The sequence below is a fragment of the Salmo trutta genome, chromosome 35 (assembly GCF_901001165.1).
Source record: "Salmo trutta chromosome 35, fSalTru1.1, whole genome shotgun sequence".
NCBI classification, from domain to species: domain Eukaryota; kingdom Metazoa; phylum Chordata; class Actinopteri; order Salmoniformes; family Salmonidae; genus Salmo; species Salmo trutta.
In genome coordinates this window covers 19,419,830-19,438,468 of record NC_042991.1, presented here as the reverse complement: position 1 = coordinate 19,438,468, position 18,639 = coordinate 19,419,830, and the positions used below count along the sequence as shown (strand labels likewise).

Genomic DNA, 18,639 nt, shown 5'->3' with positions numbered 1-18,639 from the left:
TAGGCTGGATAGCAAATGGATGTCTAAACATAGCGTTTCCTGTTTATGAAAACATTACACTATAATACAGGTATAGTGGTTTGTAGTTGAACTGCATTGTATGCTTTGCTAAGGTACTGTTTGAGCTTCAGATTTGACAGTCCTGCAGTTTTTCATGTGCATGTAGTGTCTAATGAAACGTGCAGAACCTTAGGGATGCACTAAAATACTTCAAACTGGAGCAAACAAACGTTATCATTATACAATGGACAGGACATTTAAGTCTGGGGGGAATTTCTCTGAGGAAGGAGGATTTGAAACATAGCATTTGCAAACGTAGCACTTTTATTTGCTCCACTTAATATGCAAAACTGTTATGTCTGAGCAATTTAAGCAAGCACATGATTACACAAGGAACTGTTTATATGAATATGTTCCAGGAGCAAATAAAATAGGATATCTCTGCATAGAGTACATTCCTAGCTGGGCATTCCTAGTAGTCATACTGGAGGGATTCTATACGTAGTTGTGTTCCATTTAAAGATTTGCTAGACATTGCATTGTATTTGACAGACAGAAAAACTCTGCTGACGTCTTACAAACATGAGGTGTGGAGCAACAAAAGCTAAACAAAGACGAGTTTCAGTCAGAGGACACAACATTCCTACTCCTACATAAAACTATATAAGCAAATACATAAAACTTTAAAGCCATTTTGTCTCTGCCAGAAACTTCCCATTAAATGATCCCTATTATGTTCCCTGTGTAGGGCCTAATAGGTTTGAGCAGCATTTGGGTTGTTATCTAAATTATGGCCATGTGTCCCTGCATTAAACTCAGGACTAATTTACTTACTCTCCATTCTAATTCACACAGGGTCTCCTGAGAGTAATATAACAGGCCATTAGCTAGCCAAATCACTGCTGAGTATGGGATTGCAACATTTAGTCCAGATGAGGGATGCACTGTATCCCCTGTTCAAGTGGGAAATGATGTTCTCCCTCTGCAATAGCTGCCACATAGTGTATTGAGTATTGTGAAAAATAAGACCACAAGAGCAGCGCAGAGCGAGGGGCAAGGGCTTGATTCACAGACGTGTCAGTAAAACTACAACCATGCCAAAACCAATCTGGCCGCCTTCTTCAGGTCAATGATTACTGAAAGCAAATGTATTTTTTCTTCTCTAGTCCTCCACACCGTAGATGGACTAAATAATGATATCTCAGACCTCTTCTTCTGTTATAGTCATGAAGAGAAACACTCTAGAGAACGAGAGATAAAAATACGTTTGGTTAAAAACACATTTGAAATATGCAAGCATACGTACCACATTGAACAAAGCCCATTGTGAACTTATTTTATCTATATTTTGAATGTGAATTTATTTAATCTATAGCTATCTTGTATCCATGCCAAACAAAGCCCATTGAATGATTTGATTTTCAGTTCAGTTGAATAGTACTGTTCATCTGAGGCTTTCACCTCTCTCTCTTCTTATTCGATGCCAATCTATTCTTGGCAGGTGTCTCTAAGCTAGTCCTCTTGCTGAAATACATGTCTGTCAATCATGTTGGCTGATAATGCAACCTCATATGAGTCACTTTGGGTATATAGGCTACACTCTTTCAAAAGGGTTCCTAAAGGGTTCTTCAGCTGTCCCCATAGGATAACCTTTTTTGGTTCCACGGAGAACCCTTTTTGGTTTCATGTAGAACCTTTTTGGGTTCCATGTAGAATCCTCTGTGGAAAGGGTCCTACATGGAACTTAAAAGGGTTTTACCTGGAACCAAAAATGGTTCTTCAAAGGGTTCTCCTATGGGTACAGCCAAATAAACATTTTAGGTCCTAGATAACACCCTTTTTCTAAGAGTGTACAAGTGAACTCCTGAAGCCATCTAAGAGGACACAGTAGATGTCTGTCCCTTTCTGGTGCAGTTTTAGACAATAAAGTAAAGTTAGGTCTTCACCAGAGAAGAAGTCGTTGATATAGGCTACAACTGAATTCCTGATAAAGTTTAAAAGGAGAGGTAGAATGGATGTTTGTTCCTCACCAGAGAAGATGTCATTAAGGTTCTCAAGTTCCTCCTGGACCCTGAGGAGAAGAATGTCCAGTAGGATCTCCTGAAGATGCTCCACCTCCACCCCCATCCTCTCCAACTGGTGTTCACCCATCCTCAGCAGAGCTCGGCCTGTGGAGGGACAGAGCAAGAAGGCAAGAGAGGTGGTGAGGGGAGGCTACTAGAGAAGGAAGCAAAATAATGCCAGTCAAATAAGGCTGGGAGCATGGATTTCAAATTGAATGGATTCATATTACATGATGAACTTGAATTATGTGTCACATTCCATTCCTAAATTTACTTGAATTCAAATGCATTTAGCCCACAGTGGGCAAAACTTCCGTCCCAGGATCTAAGCCTTAGGACACAAGGTTTTATTACTCATACAACAGTTGTTTTTACTGCATGTTTTTTGACAAGGATTTACTGATGCAACATTACAACAGTACTGACACTGTGAATGAGCTGTGTGGTTTGTAGAGGGTTAACAGTAACTGGGAAGATGAATGTTCCATGTCATTATGTGGGGTCCAGAACTCTCTGCAGGCATCCGTTACTTATACAGTACAGGGCTGGAGTAAGCCTGGGATAAAATATCACATATATTCACTTTAAAAAAAATAATAATAGCAGTCTATTAATGATGACTGATGTACATGAATATACTGTAGGTTGTTTTGTACTAAGGCAAGATTTGGTAAGTAGAAGAGTTACTGAAGATAGCTACCAGATATGTCATGCTTGAAGATGGCTAGTTGGAAGACACTCTTTTGGTAGGGGTACTGCTCCTTGACCCAGTCAAACACATCCACCACGGTCCAGAGGGAGACCCTTTTGGGAAGGCTCATTCTGGAGTTATTATCTGGGCTGCACTCTATATGTCAGGGAAGGAGAAAGTCATAAGTATCTAGTATAAATCTACTTATATACATTTCTCAAAAAGTGGCAATGACAATTTGAAGTTCATTAATTGTTAATTATTTCCAATATCTTAGGAAAAAAGCAGAATACTGCAGTTGTTAATGTTATGAGATGGTTGCTCTTGTATGTCAACTTCATTATAGTACTATTTCCTCAGCCATATCCCTGGGGTTAGACCAGTAACTTTTATAGAGCTGCATCAATGTTTATTTGGCCTTTACATGCTGTGGGGCACTGTCTTGCTTTTGCCATGTTGGAAATATAGGAATGTTTTACTGATTTAATGAAGAGACTAATCTATGATGTTGGCAGGAACGAGCTCCCATATGAGTAATTACTGGACAGCCAGACAAGACAGTGAGAAACCTTTCATTAAGAGGACAGGAAAAGCAGGAAACCTCTCTGCTTGTATATTAGTAAATATCCCACTTGTCTTTTCCTACTAGTGCTGTCTTTGCTGATAACTTAATTACTACAACTTATATGTCGTTGTCTCACCTAGCTATCTTGAGATGAATGTACTAAATGCAAGTTGCTCTGGATGAGAGCATCTGCTAAATGACTAAAATGTAAATGTCCGTTTTTCCTGCCTATGCAAAGAAAGCTGTTAACACTGTATGAAATGTTGCAGTAGGATCTGTTCCCAAGAGCTAGGGGCTGTGGGATTAGACTTTGACATCTGTACACAAACCACAACACAACATCATGTATGAAACATAATCTCATCAGAGAAACACCTTTATCAGTCTTGCTGCTTTCCAGAAGAATTACATCACCATCTTCCTGATCAAACCCACATGAAACCACATACTCTGACCCAGTGCATTTCTAACTGGTGTGTGTAATTCAATGTTTTGTGTGATTCAAAGATGAAGTTGAGAGTATTCAATTCCTTACAATACATCCTGGATTAATCACATGACACTGGAGAGACAGGATCTAAGCGGTGAAAAATACATCCTGTGCATATTGACATTACTCCCTACCCCAAATCTCCCCTTGGGCAGAGAGTTCCCTTCTGTTTGTTTTCACAAACTCTTGGAGACCACGGACTGGACAGAGTATGAGGCAACAAGGTTTAGAGTAAATGTCACTGAGGTTTAAGACTCAGACCTAATCAAATATTACATCAAAGTTTTAGAGTAAAGCGCTGCGGGTCTAGAATGTTCTAGGAAAAAGGTTCAACAAACATTGTATGGTGCGTGGAATAAAGATAGAACGAGACAGCAAGATAAAAGGGAAGGAAAATGAGAGAGGAAGTTGATAAATCTCTCTGAGAGTTCATCATAGTCAAGTGCATAGGTGCACCTTGCTCAGCTAATAAATCAAACTTGCCAAGTAATTGAACATACCTTCAACAGCTGTTGTTTGCAGGCCTTCTCATGTTTTGCTGGACCTAGGTAAACAATTATATATCTTATAGTCAGAAGCATGGGCCCAACGTGACAAATACACCATCTTGTGGTGATATACAATAGCACAGAACATACTAACTTCCCATATTCTAGTACACATGGTCATTTCAATGACATTATACTGTATAACATTTCAAATTCTACACAGGTATACATTGAATTAATGATATAACTTTATTCCAGGTATGGTTGTAATTTTGATTTCTATTTTGCTGCACACCAAACTGTATGCTAGTCAGTACAGTAATAGTAGCCTATGCCATTCACAGGAAGTGTACTGCACTGAGGGCAAACGGTTAATAAAGACAGACAAAGGGACAGAAAACTGTTGAAACTAATCGGTAGCCTATTCTATTGTAACTGTATTTACTAGTACTACTATTATAAACTCTACTGTAAATGCTACCACGTCGCATTTGTAAGTAAGCCTAGCGCAGGTAAGGCGAACTTTTGTAGTCCTTGTTATTTCCTGCCTTCGTATTATTTATTCACTTATATGCGCTAGACTTGACATTCATGATAGTAAAAGTAACGTTAATAGTTATTGTAGTGTTTAATCAAGTACAGTTAATCGTCTTATCGGCAGTCATATCAGCCTCTTACCTGTCCCATTGTGCACAACCCTTCCTGTCTCTGAGTCAGCCAAGCCTGCGTACTGCCGTGGCTGTGGGCTGTTGCTGGTTCGGTGCACAGCTCTAGGGCTCCCTCATGTGGAAGGAACTCTTCCTAAAAGGTGATCTTGGACCACAGCCATTATCATCCAAATAAAATCATATTTCATGCAGAGGGAATAAAGGTATTTCATGACGAACATGCTTCATTTAGGCTATGTATCTACTTGGCCTACAGAGTCATGTTTACAGCACAAGCCTAAAGACATTAACATTAGGCTATTTTATCACTTTTGAGGGCTTTCAAAAATAATAGTTCATTATTTTTCCTCAGAAAGTATAGACCTATCCAGTTGCTATTTTAACATGTAAATCTTGGTGGGGCAAACAAAAAAAAATAGTTTTTTAATGCATGCCATCAAAGCCATTACACAACACAACACTAAACAATACATTCATTTCACTATAACGGTGACAAACGGTGCCCGCACACTGTTAGGGCCTACATAAAGCTGTCCCAACAGCAGAGTCCCAACAGCAGTCCCAACACCTTACCACTGCTACACCTGGCTATCAGCAGAGCCTTGTCTGGCAGCCAAACAGTTCATTCAGCCTCATTTACTGCATTTAAAAAAACAATAGCTGATATGGCTGATTTGCCAAAACAAATGTTGTTTCTACTGACAATTGAGATGTACAAACTATGGCATAATCGGACGACGAGCGGGTAAGAGGCAATCCGTAATTTAGATTAAGACATTAATGAGCGAGCTAGGACGGACATAGTCAATATAACTATTTGTTCAGCACTTTTGAAATGTACAGCAACAGAATTCAGAACATGGGCCGTTCTTACAGTGTTCTCCCTGTACACCAAGTCAGAACCGTAGGATAAATAAAGGGGGCATATAAGCAGATAATGAAAGCTCTTACAATATTCGATGATTACATTTCTATAAAACAGGCTATAGGCTACATGTGCACCACCAAGTCAGAACTGTAGACAATAAAAGAAAATCATGGCCGGTTGTGATACAGCCTGGAATTGAACCAGGGTCTATAGTGACACCTCTAGCACTGAGATGCAGTGCCTTAGACCACTGCGCCACTCAAGGGGGACCAAATTATCTATGTAATATCTCGCTGGCATATTTCATCATTTATGCAGCAGCATAAAATACATTTTTGGACTCACCTTTTTGTGCTGTGCTCACTTCAACCGGAAGGTGGCCGGTGGTCCTTTGTGGGCAAATTCTGTCATCAAACTTTGTCATCAAAGTCTGGCAATCTCTGGATTTATGGTGCTTTCAAAACAACTGGGAACTTGGAAAAAAACAAGGTTGAATCATGATGACGTCAGTGATCTTCAGGTCGGAGCTCTAGAAAGAGGCCCGAGTTCCCGACTTGCAATTCCGAGTTGTCTTGAACTCACTGAAATCAGATTTCCCAGTTCTGAGTTTCCAGTTGTTTTGAGGCCGGCAGAAGTCATGCTGGATTGACACCATGAACAACGTTGAATGTTTATCCTTTTAAGGTTGGACAAGAGACCCTTAAAACCAGACTTGGGACCACACACACACTCCACTGAATAGCAGGCTAGTGATTGCTTTGCAATGCTTGCAGTTAGCCACTGATTCCTTCCAAACCACTCATTGTTGAATTTGCGATTTCCAACATGTTGTGTTTCCAACATACGTTTTATCTATCATTTCTCTTAATTATTTCTCTTCATATGACAAGGATTAAGGATTTGCCAGTAGATTGTCAACTTGATTCATGATGATGACTGCTAGCTTGCTAGCTAAGATTTCGAAAGTATGATGTTGGCATGATCAGTCCAATCAAAGCTGCTGTAGATATAATGTGATTTGATGTAATTTTTATCTGTGGCCAATGACCTTGAGGCTTCTTGGATGGGCACTTCTAATGTAACTCTATGGCAGCATCCAAAGGGCTTGAATTCTCTATCTCTACCCTTAGATTTGGCGGTGACGTAGTGTCCCCATGAGTGACAGAACACTGAGCCAATCACAGCGCAACTGGAGAACATTACCAACACTTACGCTCCATATTTTCCGCTGGCAGCACCACCACCACAGAAAGGACTGATAGGTTGAAACACCTGCATTTTGAAGTACCCTTACTCAAGAAAGCAAAAAAGAGACCAAGTTTGTATGCAACTTTTTTTTAAACATTGTTTGCAAACTGATAAACTAAATATCATATAGTAACCAAAAAAGTGTTAAACAAATCTAAATGTATTTTATATTTGAGATTCTTCAAATTAGCCACCCTTTGCCTTGATGACAGCTTTGCACACTCTTTTTTTTGCTAGAAAGGTGGAGCTCGAAATGACGGTCGCCACTGGACCTATCTATTATATATGTAGTTTATGAGGAATTAGTATAGGAGGGTAGTTTGGAACTTGCAAGAAAGGCATATCACTGTTCGTGTGCACGTGACATTACAACTTTAAACTAGTTTTTGGATAAGATCTGTAGAGATGGAATGCATCTTTTCTGTAATGTGCAATGCTTAAATGCTCAGAGGAGGGCGTATTTGTTCAAAAATTTGTACAAAAGTTTTACCACGGTACATAATTTATACTGGACGCTGCCCTGCCCCAGGCGCATAAGTACAGCAACTAGATACTATATATAGAATGAGGTAAGAATGCATCTAGTCAGAGTTGTCCAGGCAGGGGTATTAGCCACATCGTAGTCTCCATGCCTACACTACACTTTTTAAAAGGGATTAATTCACCCGAGCATCACAGACTGGCTGGTGCACGGATCTCCACGCTGCGCTTATCTAGCTACTGAGAGAGCAAGACTTCAGTTAACTGTTTTATGTTGAAAGGAAACGTTTATTGAGATGCCATTGGGAAAACATGCACACTTTTTAAATTGAAATTAGAGATGAGACATTTGCATCTGTTATACTTTTTAGTCACAACTTTGACAAGGTGAGTGACAAACTTTTCCAAATGTTGCGTCAATTTGTGTAGTCTAGTTTTGTTACCTGTTATATGTGTTCATTTGAAGACATCAACAAAGTGAACCTGAAATGCATTTATCCCCGAAAACCTTTTTACATTCACTTGATTATGTCCATAGATAAATCATGTTCAGTATTTTTGCATCATGACCTTGAAATTCCACTAAAAAACGAGACAATTCTGTTTAAAGAAATTTGAATTCCCACAAATAGAAATTAGATGCCCCCAAATAATGTAGCAAAAATATAATTCAGATGTAATTATGGAGACCTGTAGCGTCTCCATAATGACATCTGAATTATATTATGGCCATTTATTTTACACCTGTGCTCTGGTATCCAATTTAACAACAAACAAACGAGTCTGTTCCTTGTTGACTTAATGCCAAGAAAATGCATATCCGAAAGTTTTTAGTTTTATATTTGTCCACTCATGGGTGAAGTGTCCGTGCGTTTAATTAACTGGGAAATGGGTTAATTCCACACGGACGGATGGATACGGGATGTCTCTATAAACGTTCCCGCTCATGTGAGACCTCTGAGACCACACCGCTGAGCTCTGCTGACATCGTGCACTCACTCCACAGAGATGCCACTCAGCTGTGAGGTACGCGCTGGGCCACTGGACATTTTAATTGTTTTCTCTCCTTTAGATTTGGTCACCATCCATGTGTGCACGTTCTCAGTGTGTCTAGTCTATGTCTATTCAGTCCTCCCTGGTTGGCAGAGAGAAGGCAAACATTACTATGGCATAGTCACAAATCACAGTGTGGGCTTTTTTGTCACAATGAAGGATGGAGGGCTTTGTCCTCTCCCTTTGCCTAGAGACTTTATTTTTCATGATACAGAAAGAAGTTCCTCGTGGAGATTGGACATGCTCATGTGTTTGTTCCTGTATCTGAGGAGACATCACATGGCTCACTCATTGCCAGGTAGGGCAATACCATGGAAGACTTTTACTGTAGCTTCCAATTCCAAAGGAAATATGTCTGGAGCCTACCACTGCCGTGCCTCCATGGAAAAACACAGTGGTGTGTGAGAGATGGCAGGATGGCTTCCTGGGCGTTCTAAGGGATGTACTTTCTCAGAAGTTTGCATTGGGTGACAATGATCAGTGGTGGTGATCACATACAGGTTTCCTAGCAGCCTGGTTCGGTAATAGCTGTGTCTGCCCGAAAATGTCAACTGACACTCCCGCTGCTTAATGAAAAAGTCCAGATTGAGCTCCTTTTAATGACTTTGTTCAACAGTCCCACATCCGTCTCTGTATTTCACATTCTATTCTCTATTGCACGGTTAATATTGACCTATTCCCAACTGATGTCCAAACTACACTGTTTTCTCAGCCATAGCATACTGTAAAGGTACATGCACCTTAATCCCACATTTAGGAGATTATTAGGGTATTTTATAAGGGTCTAATTTCTTGCCTGCTGCTACTGGTTCATATTGTAAGGGGAGGGGTCCATAGGTCTGCCTGAGCTGTGGCCCAGGAATGTGGGGGAGCATCACACTCTCTCTCACACAGCTGTTCAGCTAGGAATGTTTACTGTCAGCCATTTTATCTCTTTCTCACTCATAGACCACAGTCAGATTTATGGCACTAGATGGCAGCACAGGAGGCTTGGATCCTCTATATTCTTGTCATGGATTAATATAATTCAATCCATTCCACTTGCATTATGTTAGAGGCTCTGCTGTTTGCTTTAAAGAGAAAAGTTACGAATTTGGTTTTGTATTCCATGCTGAGAAGATAATAAGGTAATAGATCGGTAAGAATACTTGTGGAGCTTTGCCCTCTTGAATAATGTGTAGTAGTCTGAGAGACAGGGATACAGTGCTCGACCTATGACCCTACCTCCACACTTCAACTTCAAATGAATTATGAATGCCTCAACACTGACAGGCAGCCACATTAGTGGTCTGGTGATGATTTAAAACTTAGGGTTTGAAATTGACACTCAGTCATGCATCATAAGAAACAGATCAGATAGACTCAATATTATAAAAAAGACTGGGGAGAAACAGAGCTTGATAGAATGGGGGGGGGCTTTGCATTACATTTTGGGCTGTAATTATATGTGCCATGGATGACTATAACAAATTGACAAATACTTACATGCATATACAGAACTCATATTGTTGTCTTTGTAAGAATATGTCAAAGATAAATACACAACGCAGAGACAAGAGTACGAGAATAGAACTAACGATCAATGGAAATAGGGTTTTTTCTGTAATAGGGAATTATTGATCAATATGTCTTCTGGAATATGTCTTCTGAAATAGGATACTTGTTATTTGGTCATGGGCTAGTTTTATTGCAAGGAATTCTAATTGGTCAACCACAGGCTAGGGCTGGGTTATAAAACTACATGCTGTTCCCTTTGTTCTGTGGAGAGAGATTCACTGGAGAGAACCACAGGAGAGAATCACTGTGAGAGCATCACCAAGGACAGGGGAGAATGACCATCTAACTCCCCATATGATTTGTCCTCTTTGAATAAACCTATTTTCCTCCCCCTGATTTGCTTTGGAGTTTGTGTTATTGAAGAATAACATACATTGCTAACATCTTACATATTGCTTTGGTTACATGAAAATAATCTGTTTTGTCCTCCCTACAGTTCCTGAATGGAGAATAAGGCCATGTACCTGAGTACATACGAAGAGAGGGAGAACGGATCCTTCTATGAGGAGGGCTACGATGGCAGAAACCTATCAAAGCTTAACCTGTGTGAAGATGGTAAAGAAGCCATTTCCCTTCTTGTCCTGTATAAATCCTTGCCCCTTGGCGTTTCACACGTTTGCCCAGAGGCTTATAATCACCCTCACACATTCACACACACACAGCATACTATCAGCACATAGTGCTTTTTCACCACTCGCTGGGTAAGGGAAATCTGCAGACCCCAGGAGTCAGATTTCCCTTTCCCTTTTCCTTATATTTGCAGTTACAAGCATACCTCTAAAAAGGCCATGACCAAATCGGGTCAAATCGTTTTTGAATTCTGCCATTGATGTAAGAACTCATTTTGTGCCTCCATATGTGATGTGCTCATATTTCAGCTCATGGAGTGATGCAAGCAGAGTCTCTTTGACCCTACTTGGTCATGGCCTTTTTAGAGGATATGCTTGTAACTGCAAAGGTAAATATAGGAAATCTGACTCCTGGGGTCTGCCGAGTTCTCTCACTCAGCGAGCGGTCAATAAACACTAAGTGCTGATAGTATGTTGTGTGTGTGAATGTGTGAGGACCTTGGGCTTGGTCAGGTGCAGTTGAACAAATCAACTGTACAGTGTTCACAACAGTGAATTGGTACAAATTCAGTTGGCCTCTACTTGTCCAACTCAACTAATCTGTCCCTAAGCTGCCAAGCATACTCACTGTAAACATTCAAGGATCCTGTTGCCATCACACAACCTATAAAAAAAGCCAGGCTGAACATGCTGCCACATAATGGCACATTAACTTGTGTTATTTCGTGTTGTGTCCAATGTATTACAGCGTCTATGTCTTAATGTTGCAGGAATTTTTAAAGTAGAAGTTCTGTTCTGCTCCATCTCCTCTATAAATATTCATTCTCTCATTGCCTGATGTCAGCTTGTGTTTAGACTTTATTGACCCCTACGAATGTCTAAGATAAGTAAATATTGTAATGTATATTTGCTATATCAGGGTGAATGGTAATGGTAGGATATATGATATACATGATGCCATACAAAGCACCAGCGTTTTTCTGTGGAAGGTTTATTTACATGATTTTCTTTCCACATAAAAACTAGTGTGATTTAGTAAGCAGACAAATTCAACTGAAAAATGTCAAATTACCCACCCTTTATGTGACATAACTTCCAAAATAGAAATGTGTGCTATAAGTCTTGCTCTTTCACGTTTTTTCACACTAACATTTGCATCCTGTAGCACAAACTCAAAAAAGTTCTGGGACACTGTAAAGTCCATGGAGAATAAGAGCACCTCCTCCCAGCTGCCCACTGCACTGAGGCTAGGAAAGACCGTCACCACCAATAAATCCACTATAATTGAGAATTTCAATAAGCATTTTTCTACGGCTGGCCATGATTTCCACCTGGCTACCCCTACCCCGGTCAACAGCCCGGCACCCCCCACAGCAACTCGTCCAAGCCTCCCCCATTTCTCCTTCACCCAAATCCAGATAGCTGATGTTCTGAAAGAGCTGCAAAGCTGTATACATCAATGATGTCGCTCTTGCTGCTGGTGATTCTCTGATCCACCTCTACGCAGACAACACCATTCTGTATATTTCTGGCCCTTCTTTGGACACTGTGTTAACTAACCTCCAGACGAGTTTCAATGCCATACAACTCTCCTTCCGTGGCCTCCAACTGCTCTTAAATTTATTTATTGCCTTACCTCCATTATCTTACCTCATTTGCACACACTGTGTATAGACTTTTTCAACTGCATTATTAACTGTATGTTTGTTTATTCCATGTGTAACTCTGTGTTGTTGTATGTGTCGAACTGCTTTGCTTTGTCTTGGCCAGGTCACAGTTGTAAATGAGAACTTGTTCTCAACTGGCCTACCTGGTTAAATAAAGGTGAAATAAAAAAAATGTAAACATAAAAAAAGGCACGTCAACAAACAAATGCTTAGTATTTGTATCATTGAGATCTACGTTTGCACTGCTTAAATATGTAATGACCTCTACATTTCTATACATTCCATATATTTGAACAGTTTAAACAGCTCTGTTTTATTTAGCCTTAAGAAAAGGTGCACTTCTGCTAGAGCTAGAGTGGCCCTTTTGCAAGGTTGTTGTTCACACAGAATCCCAGCAGCCACAGCATATGTGCAGCACAGATCCATTGCATGTCTCTATGGACATGACATCACCTGTATTGGTACAATTGAAACCGCCATGCTGTAGGGCTGCAGAGCAGGCTCAAGACTGTTTATGGAAAATAGGTTGAGGGCCTTGTCTTCTAGAATAGTCTCCTCTGTGACTTCAGAGCTATATGCTCCACAGAGAGAAAGAGAGACAAGGAAGGATTGGGGGGACTACTCATTTTTAGTCTTGTGTCTGGGATTGCTTGCCAGGAGAACATAAAATGAAAGTGTGTAATACTTTCCCCTTGGTCTCTCTCAGGGCTTATGTCTCCTCGAAATAAGACAATGTGCTTCATGACCTAATAGCATTAGACACTTTGGAATTGATATCAGATTCCTATTGGACTGAGATCTTTTTAGCCTGAATAATGATGTCTTCTGTCACCCTACTTCTGGGCCTATTTGACCAGCGTTGAATGTTCCCTCAGCAACAACAGTTTAATCCAAACAGCTTCCTCACAAGCACATGACACATACACAAACTCCCAACTAGAATGCCACGATGACAGTTTTAGGTTCGACCTGGACAGTGTGTTAAGGGGTTAAATTACTGAGTGTACAGTATGGTGCACCGGTGACCAATAGATCTCAGGCCAAATGCCAGACATGCAGACTTTGTTTTGACTCTCATGATGACTACAATCTCAACCCAGTGAAGAATCAAGGCTGCCAACTCGCTATGTCAGTACTAATAGAACAATAATAAAATCATTTGGGGGAATTTTTAGCACTCATAAAGTCTATGTTATGAGAGATGGCCGCAACAATGCAACAAGTCATTCAGTTGACAGTCAGGCATGCATTTTTATGTAGGACCTTTTCATCACTGCATAAGAATATTATCCTCATGACATTTTATCCTCATTTCATACAGCTTCTTTTATCCTCATGGCCCCTCAATTCAGACCCCCTCTAAGAGCCCTTGTATCCATCTTTGTCTTCCAATTCTAAAGAGATGTTTTCTTTTCAGCTGTTTCTGCCAAGAGGAGAAGAAAGCCAGACAATTGCTGCAGCCACCTGAACTCCCTGTCTGCCATCAAGTATGCCATCGTGTCTCTATACATCTTGGTACTCCTGAGCATCTTTGGCCTCTGTTTAGCAGGTAAGTCAAGTCACTTGAGTTACAAAGCATGTTATTGCCAAGCTGTCTATCTTAGAGTTTATATACACAAACCACATCAGCTCTATCTGGCTGTTTGAGTGAAATAAGATAAATACCTTATTGGACACTGTCAGTGTTATTCCAGTTCACAAGAGGTGGATAAATTATGCTATTCTTTACATTTTTCTCTGTGGGATCAAATGTGATTGAACTCAACGACATACACTGTCTGAAGCGGGTATTCTGGTTGACTTGAAGTGAAAAACAGAATAAGTTGAGATGTGTTCAATTCTTAAGTTCTTCAACTGAAATTTCAAATTGTTAGTCCATCTGGTTTCACTTGAGAACTCTGGTCTTCAGCCGTTTGCAACGAATGACATCAGTGATCCCACAAGATTAAGAATGAATGGGAAAACCTATGGCTACTGCCACATTAAAACAGTTAGTCTGTCTCAGGAAACACATAAGGATTGTGCTTTGCAATTGTACTCCACTTTAAACATAAGCGACTGCCTATTTCAGTTTATGGATTAAGAGACATTTTTGGTAATTTGAGAAAAGCCATTTCTTTGTACGTTTGGAGAGTAGCTTGAGACCAATGAAAGCAGTAGGAAAAGCAGCTTTTAGTAAAATCAAACAGACTGTAGCTTTGATTGTCGACAGGCTGTCTTCCCACACAATGACATTGGCAAAGGCCTATAGAGTAGTTGAAACATTCTTGGAACAATACATTTTTCTTAAGTAACCAACCCTGACATATGACTAAGGTTACCTGAGACATACTGTAATCCTCATCTTTTAAAGTTATGGTGCTGAAAGAGGGTTACACTTCCCAGTCATTCTCAGTCATGTACCTGCCCCAGTGCATTACTTATGAGACATTGTGAAGAGAGAGGCCATGTGGATGGATTTGGCATGCAGAGACTGACAGGAACGTGTTTCCAATACTCCACGGCCCCTGGAGGGACTCCACCATGGCCATCTTGGCTCTCACAGGGTCCGTGTGTGTGTTTTGTGTGTTGTGGTTGAGGAGAAACTGGACTCCCATCAGCACGTTCGAGAGAGCTCGCCCATGGTGCTGCCTGGCGGCTGAGGCCCTTTCTTCCCACTCCTGGAAGTTGTGTCGTCAGGTAATGCAGTGCTGCACGGTCTGTAGCCAACCCTGAGAAACAGTGTCATTAATCAGTCATGACAGAGCTGTGCCTAGAGCCTCTCCTCCTCACCTCCAGGCCTGGGTCTTTGTGTCTGGGGAGGGATGTCTATAACGTGACTTGCCAGGGTTAGAATCTATGCCCTGGTGACCTTTGGTGTATCAAACCTGGGAAACACCTTGGTGTTTTAGTTAGACATGAGCAGCAGGACTAACATAAAGGGGAGTGATGTGGAGTCAATGTTTTGACAGGTCTTTCAAAACAAATAACCATTCTGGAGGGAAGTTTGAAGTTGTATTTATGGAAAGATTTTTTTGTTGTTGTGTATCACTGGCTTTGTGACACATGGCCATAATACATTTAAAGCTAGAATCCTTAAAGCTGAAACTCACACGTTCATTTGGGATATTACAACAAAGAAGTTACTGCAAACCAGTGGCGTTCGGGGCCATTTAAGATGGAGGGAGGATGATCATTTTTTTTATGAGCATAGCTTTATTTCTATTACAAGATATTGGATAGATGACTCCATTCACCCAGTTGAATGTCACATCGATAGGTTTAGGTTACTACATGATACAAACATTTTCCCTATACCCATCATGAGGTTGCTACAACCTAGCCTATGAATGAAAGTTTACAATGTAGGTGCAAACAGGTCGAGAGAAAGATTTGAGGTGACAGACAGTGACACATGGACAGGGAGTGACACATTCAATATTGCCTTGCACACTCTTGCCTGCATCTAGCTGATCTAGGGTGTAATCATTAGTCTAATAGTTGCAAAAGTGAGTTTCTATTGGACAAATTCAGGTATGTTTATCCCCTTTCGTTTAATTTGCATCCGTTTAAGAAAAGTTTTTCAAAATTATCGGCGGAATGAATATACTCCTGATCACTTTCATAGGCACATATAAACAGCTCATTGTATATATAATTCCTTCTCACATCTATGTGCTCTCCTCCTCTCACCTTTTCCCTTTGCTTATGGACTTCAATGCACAACACATCACCTGTCTGTGTCTGTGACCAGGCGAAAAAAAACTTTCCAAGCCAAACCTTCATAAATGCTACACACAGCCTACATTGCTGTCACCATATTAGCTAAAGTAACATCAACGTCAACATAGCTAATAGAACTAACATGTTAGTAAACCTGCTACAATCATGCAGTGCAGTGTACAGCTAGTAAGCAGTTTAGCAGTTACTCCAGAGGGCCCCGGTGGTAAAACCAAAAGCTTACCTTGACTTGGAAGAGTTCCAGTGTTGGATAGTCATAGCCAGCTAGCTAACATAGCATCCCTCTGTTTGAGCTGGGCGTTTGAGTAGGCTAAACTAGCTAGCTGCATTTGTTAGTTATGTAAGTGAAAGTAAATTTTTTTAAACTAAATCTCTCCCTCTCTTTCTCTCTCTTGCTCCTCCATTTTTGAAGAAATTAATTTGTTCAAAACTGTTCAACTATTGTCTTTCTCTCTCTTTGAGTCAACAACTCACCACATTTTATGCACTGCGGTGCTAGCTAGCTGTAGCTTATGCTTTCAGAACTAGATTAATTATCTGATCCTTTAAATGGGTGGACAACATGTCAGTTCATGTCCTCCGGAAGTTGTCATAATTACTGTGTACGTCTATGGAAGGGGGTGAGAACCATGAGTCTCCAAAGGTTTTGTATTTAAATCTATGTACCCAGAGAAGGAATGAAGCTAGTTGTCCTCTGGCTACACCATGGTACTATCCTACAGAGTACTGTTGAGGCTACTGTAGACCTTCATTGCAAAACAGTGTGTTTTAATCAATTATTTGGTGGCATATTTTGTATAGTTTAAACTTTCAAATGTTTCACTATTTTTATTTTTATGAAATTTACTGAGGTGGATGGTCCTCTCCTTCCTCCTCTGAGGAGCCAACCACTGCTGCAAACAGCAAACAGAGTTTTCTCTCCTTGGACATCATTGCATGATCTCAGTGGTGATTTTAGCATGTAAATCTTGGTGGAGCAAACAAAAAAAATGTGGGATGCATGCCAGCAAAGCCACTACACAACACAACACTAAGCAATACATGAATTGCACTATAACGGTGACAAACGGTGCCCACAAACTGTTAGGGCATACATAAAGCTGTCCCAACAGTAGAGTCCCAACAGCAGTCCCAACACCTTACCACTGCTACACCTGGCTATCAGCGGAGCCTTGTCTTGCAGTGAAACAGTTCATTCAGCCTCATTTACTGCCTTTTAAAAAAACATAGCTGATATGGCTGATTTGCTTAAACAAATGTTGTTTCTACTGACAATTGAGATGTACAAACTATGGCATAAGGGGACAACGAGTGGATAAGAGGCAATCCGTAATTTCGATTAAGGTATTAGGGAGCGAGCGACGACGGACGTAGTCAATATAACTATTTGTTCAGCACCTTTGAAATGTACAGCAACAGAATTCAGAACATGGGCCATTCTTACAGCGTACTCCCTGTACAACAAGTCAGAACCGTAGGATAAATAAAGGGGGCATATAAGCAGACAATGAAAGCTCTTACAATATTCAATGATTACATTTCTCTAAAAGGTTATAGGCTACATGTGCAGCAACACCGAGTCAGAACAGTAACGTTAGGAGAAATTAAGAGATGAAAATAGACCAAAATGTTAGGGTGAGGCACATTGAACGCCGTTTGTGTCTTTCCGTGTCAAAAAAGATACATGTCACAGAACACTATTTGAAGTGTTAAATATGCTTTTAATTTGACACGTCAAATAACAGAATTCTATTACAGAATGTTGTGTGTGTGTAAGGACTGACGCTGGGAGACGAGAAGCAAGTACAGGGAGTGAACATTTAATGGATAATAGACAAGAAACAAACAAGGACAGCGTCAGGACAGGGGAAAACGTAACGACATCAATGCTGACACAGGGACCAACTGAGGAGCAGACAGAAATAGAGGGGCAATCAACAAAGTCAAGGAGTCCAGGTGAATCCAATGAGCGCTGATGCACGTAATGATGGTGACAGGTGTGCGTAATGAAGGGTAGCCTGGCGCCCTCGAGCGCCAGAGAGGAAGTGGGAGCAGGCATGACAGTGTGCTGAATTTGCACATGCAAGCCAAGCCCCACCACTCCTATCAGTAGCACTGTCAAACCTGTACAAAAAAAGTACAAAAAAAATCACACACCGCACAATACCGCGTTGGTGAAAATAGACCAAATTATTAGGGTTACTAATAGCTTACTATACAACATACACTTAGTATTACTTTCTTAGCTACAGTATACATATCTCCCTTGCATATTACATAATTTATGCAGCAGCATACAATACATTTTTGGACTGACCTTGTGATCTGCTCACTTAAACAGGAAGGTGGCGCGGCGGTCCTTTGTGGGCAAATTTTGTCATCCAAGTCTGATATTCTCTTGATTTATGCTGGGAACTCTGTAAAAAAAAGCACACAGCCACTCCATTGAATAGCAGGCTAGTGGTTTCTTTGCAATGCTTGCAGTTAGCCACTGATTCCTTCCAAACGACTC

The 18,639-nt window shown here is 40.6% G+C and overlaps 2 protein-coding genes across 3 annotated transcripts in view; one reads left to right on the top strand and one right to left on the bottom strand.

Moving 5' to 3' along the window:
• Positions 1–303: 303 nt before the first annotated feature.
• Positions 304–5,069, bottom strand: LOC115174805 (sterile alpha motif domain-containing protein 12). Its single transcript, XM_029733719.1, has 5 exons — positions 4,976–5,069; positions 4,310–4,353; positions 2,764–2,910; positions 2,031–2,168; positions 304–1,241 (listed from the first exon to the last, which is right to left on the bottom strand). Exons 3-5 carry the CDS (start codon positions 2,882–2,884, stop codon positions 1,225–1,227), a joined length of 276 nt encoding a protein of 91 aa, XP_029589579.1. The 5' UTR covers positions 2,885–2,910; positions 4,310–4,353; positions 4,976–5,069; the 3' UTR covers positions 304–1,224.
• A 2,555-nt stretch (positions 5,070–7,624) lies between these two features.
• LOC115174803 (scavenger receptor class A member 5) overlaps positions 7,625–18,639 on the top strand; it is an 86,819-nt gene continuing 75,804 nt past the window's right edge. Inside the window, exons 1-3 of one of the 2 annotated variants that reach the window (XM_029733718.1) lie at positions 7,625–7,948; positions 10,608–10,726; positions 13,825–13,956. In XM_029733718.1, the coding sequence (XP_029589578.1) occupies positions 10,615–10,726; positions 13,825–13,956 (244 nt within the window). In that variant the 5' untranslated portion in view covers positions 7,625–7,948; positions 10,608–10,614. The remainder of the gene's footprint in view (positions 7,949–10,607; positions 10,727–13,824; positions 13,957–18,639) is intronic. The other variant, XM_029733717.1, reaches the window with a different exon arrangement.

Coding starts and splice junctions, on each gene's coding strand:
- LOC115174805 (XM_029733719.1), bottom strand. CDS start 2,884: ATGAGCCTTCCCAAAAGGGTCTCCCTCTGGACCGTGGTGGATGTGTTT. Junction 2,169..2,763: donor CTTCAAGCATGACATATCTG/GTAGCTATCTTC, acceptor GTCCCTCCACAG/GCCGAGCTCTGCTGAGGATG.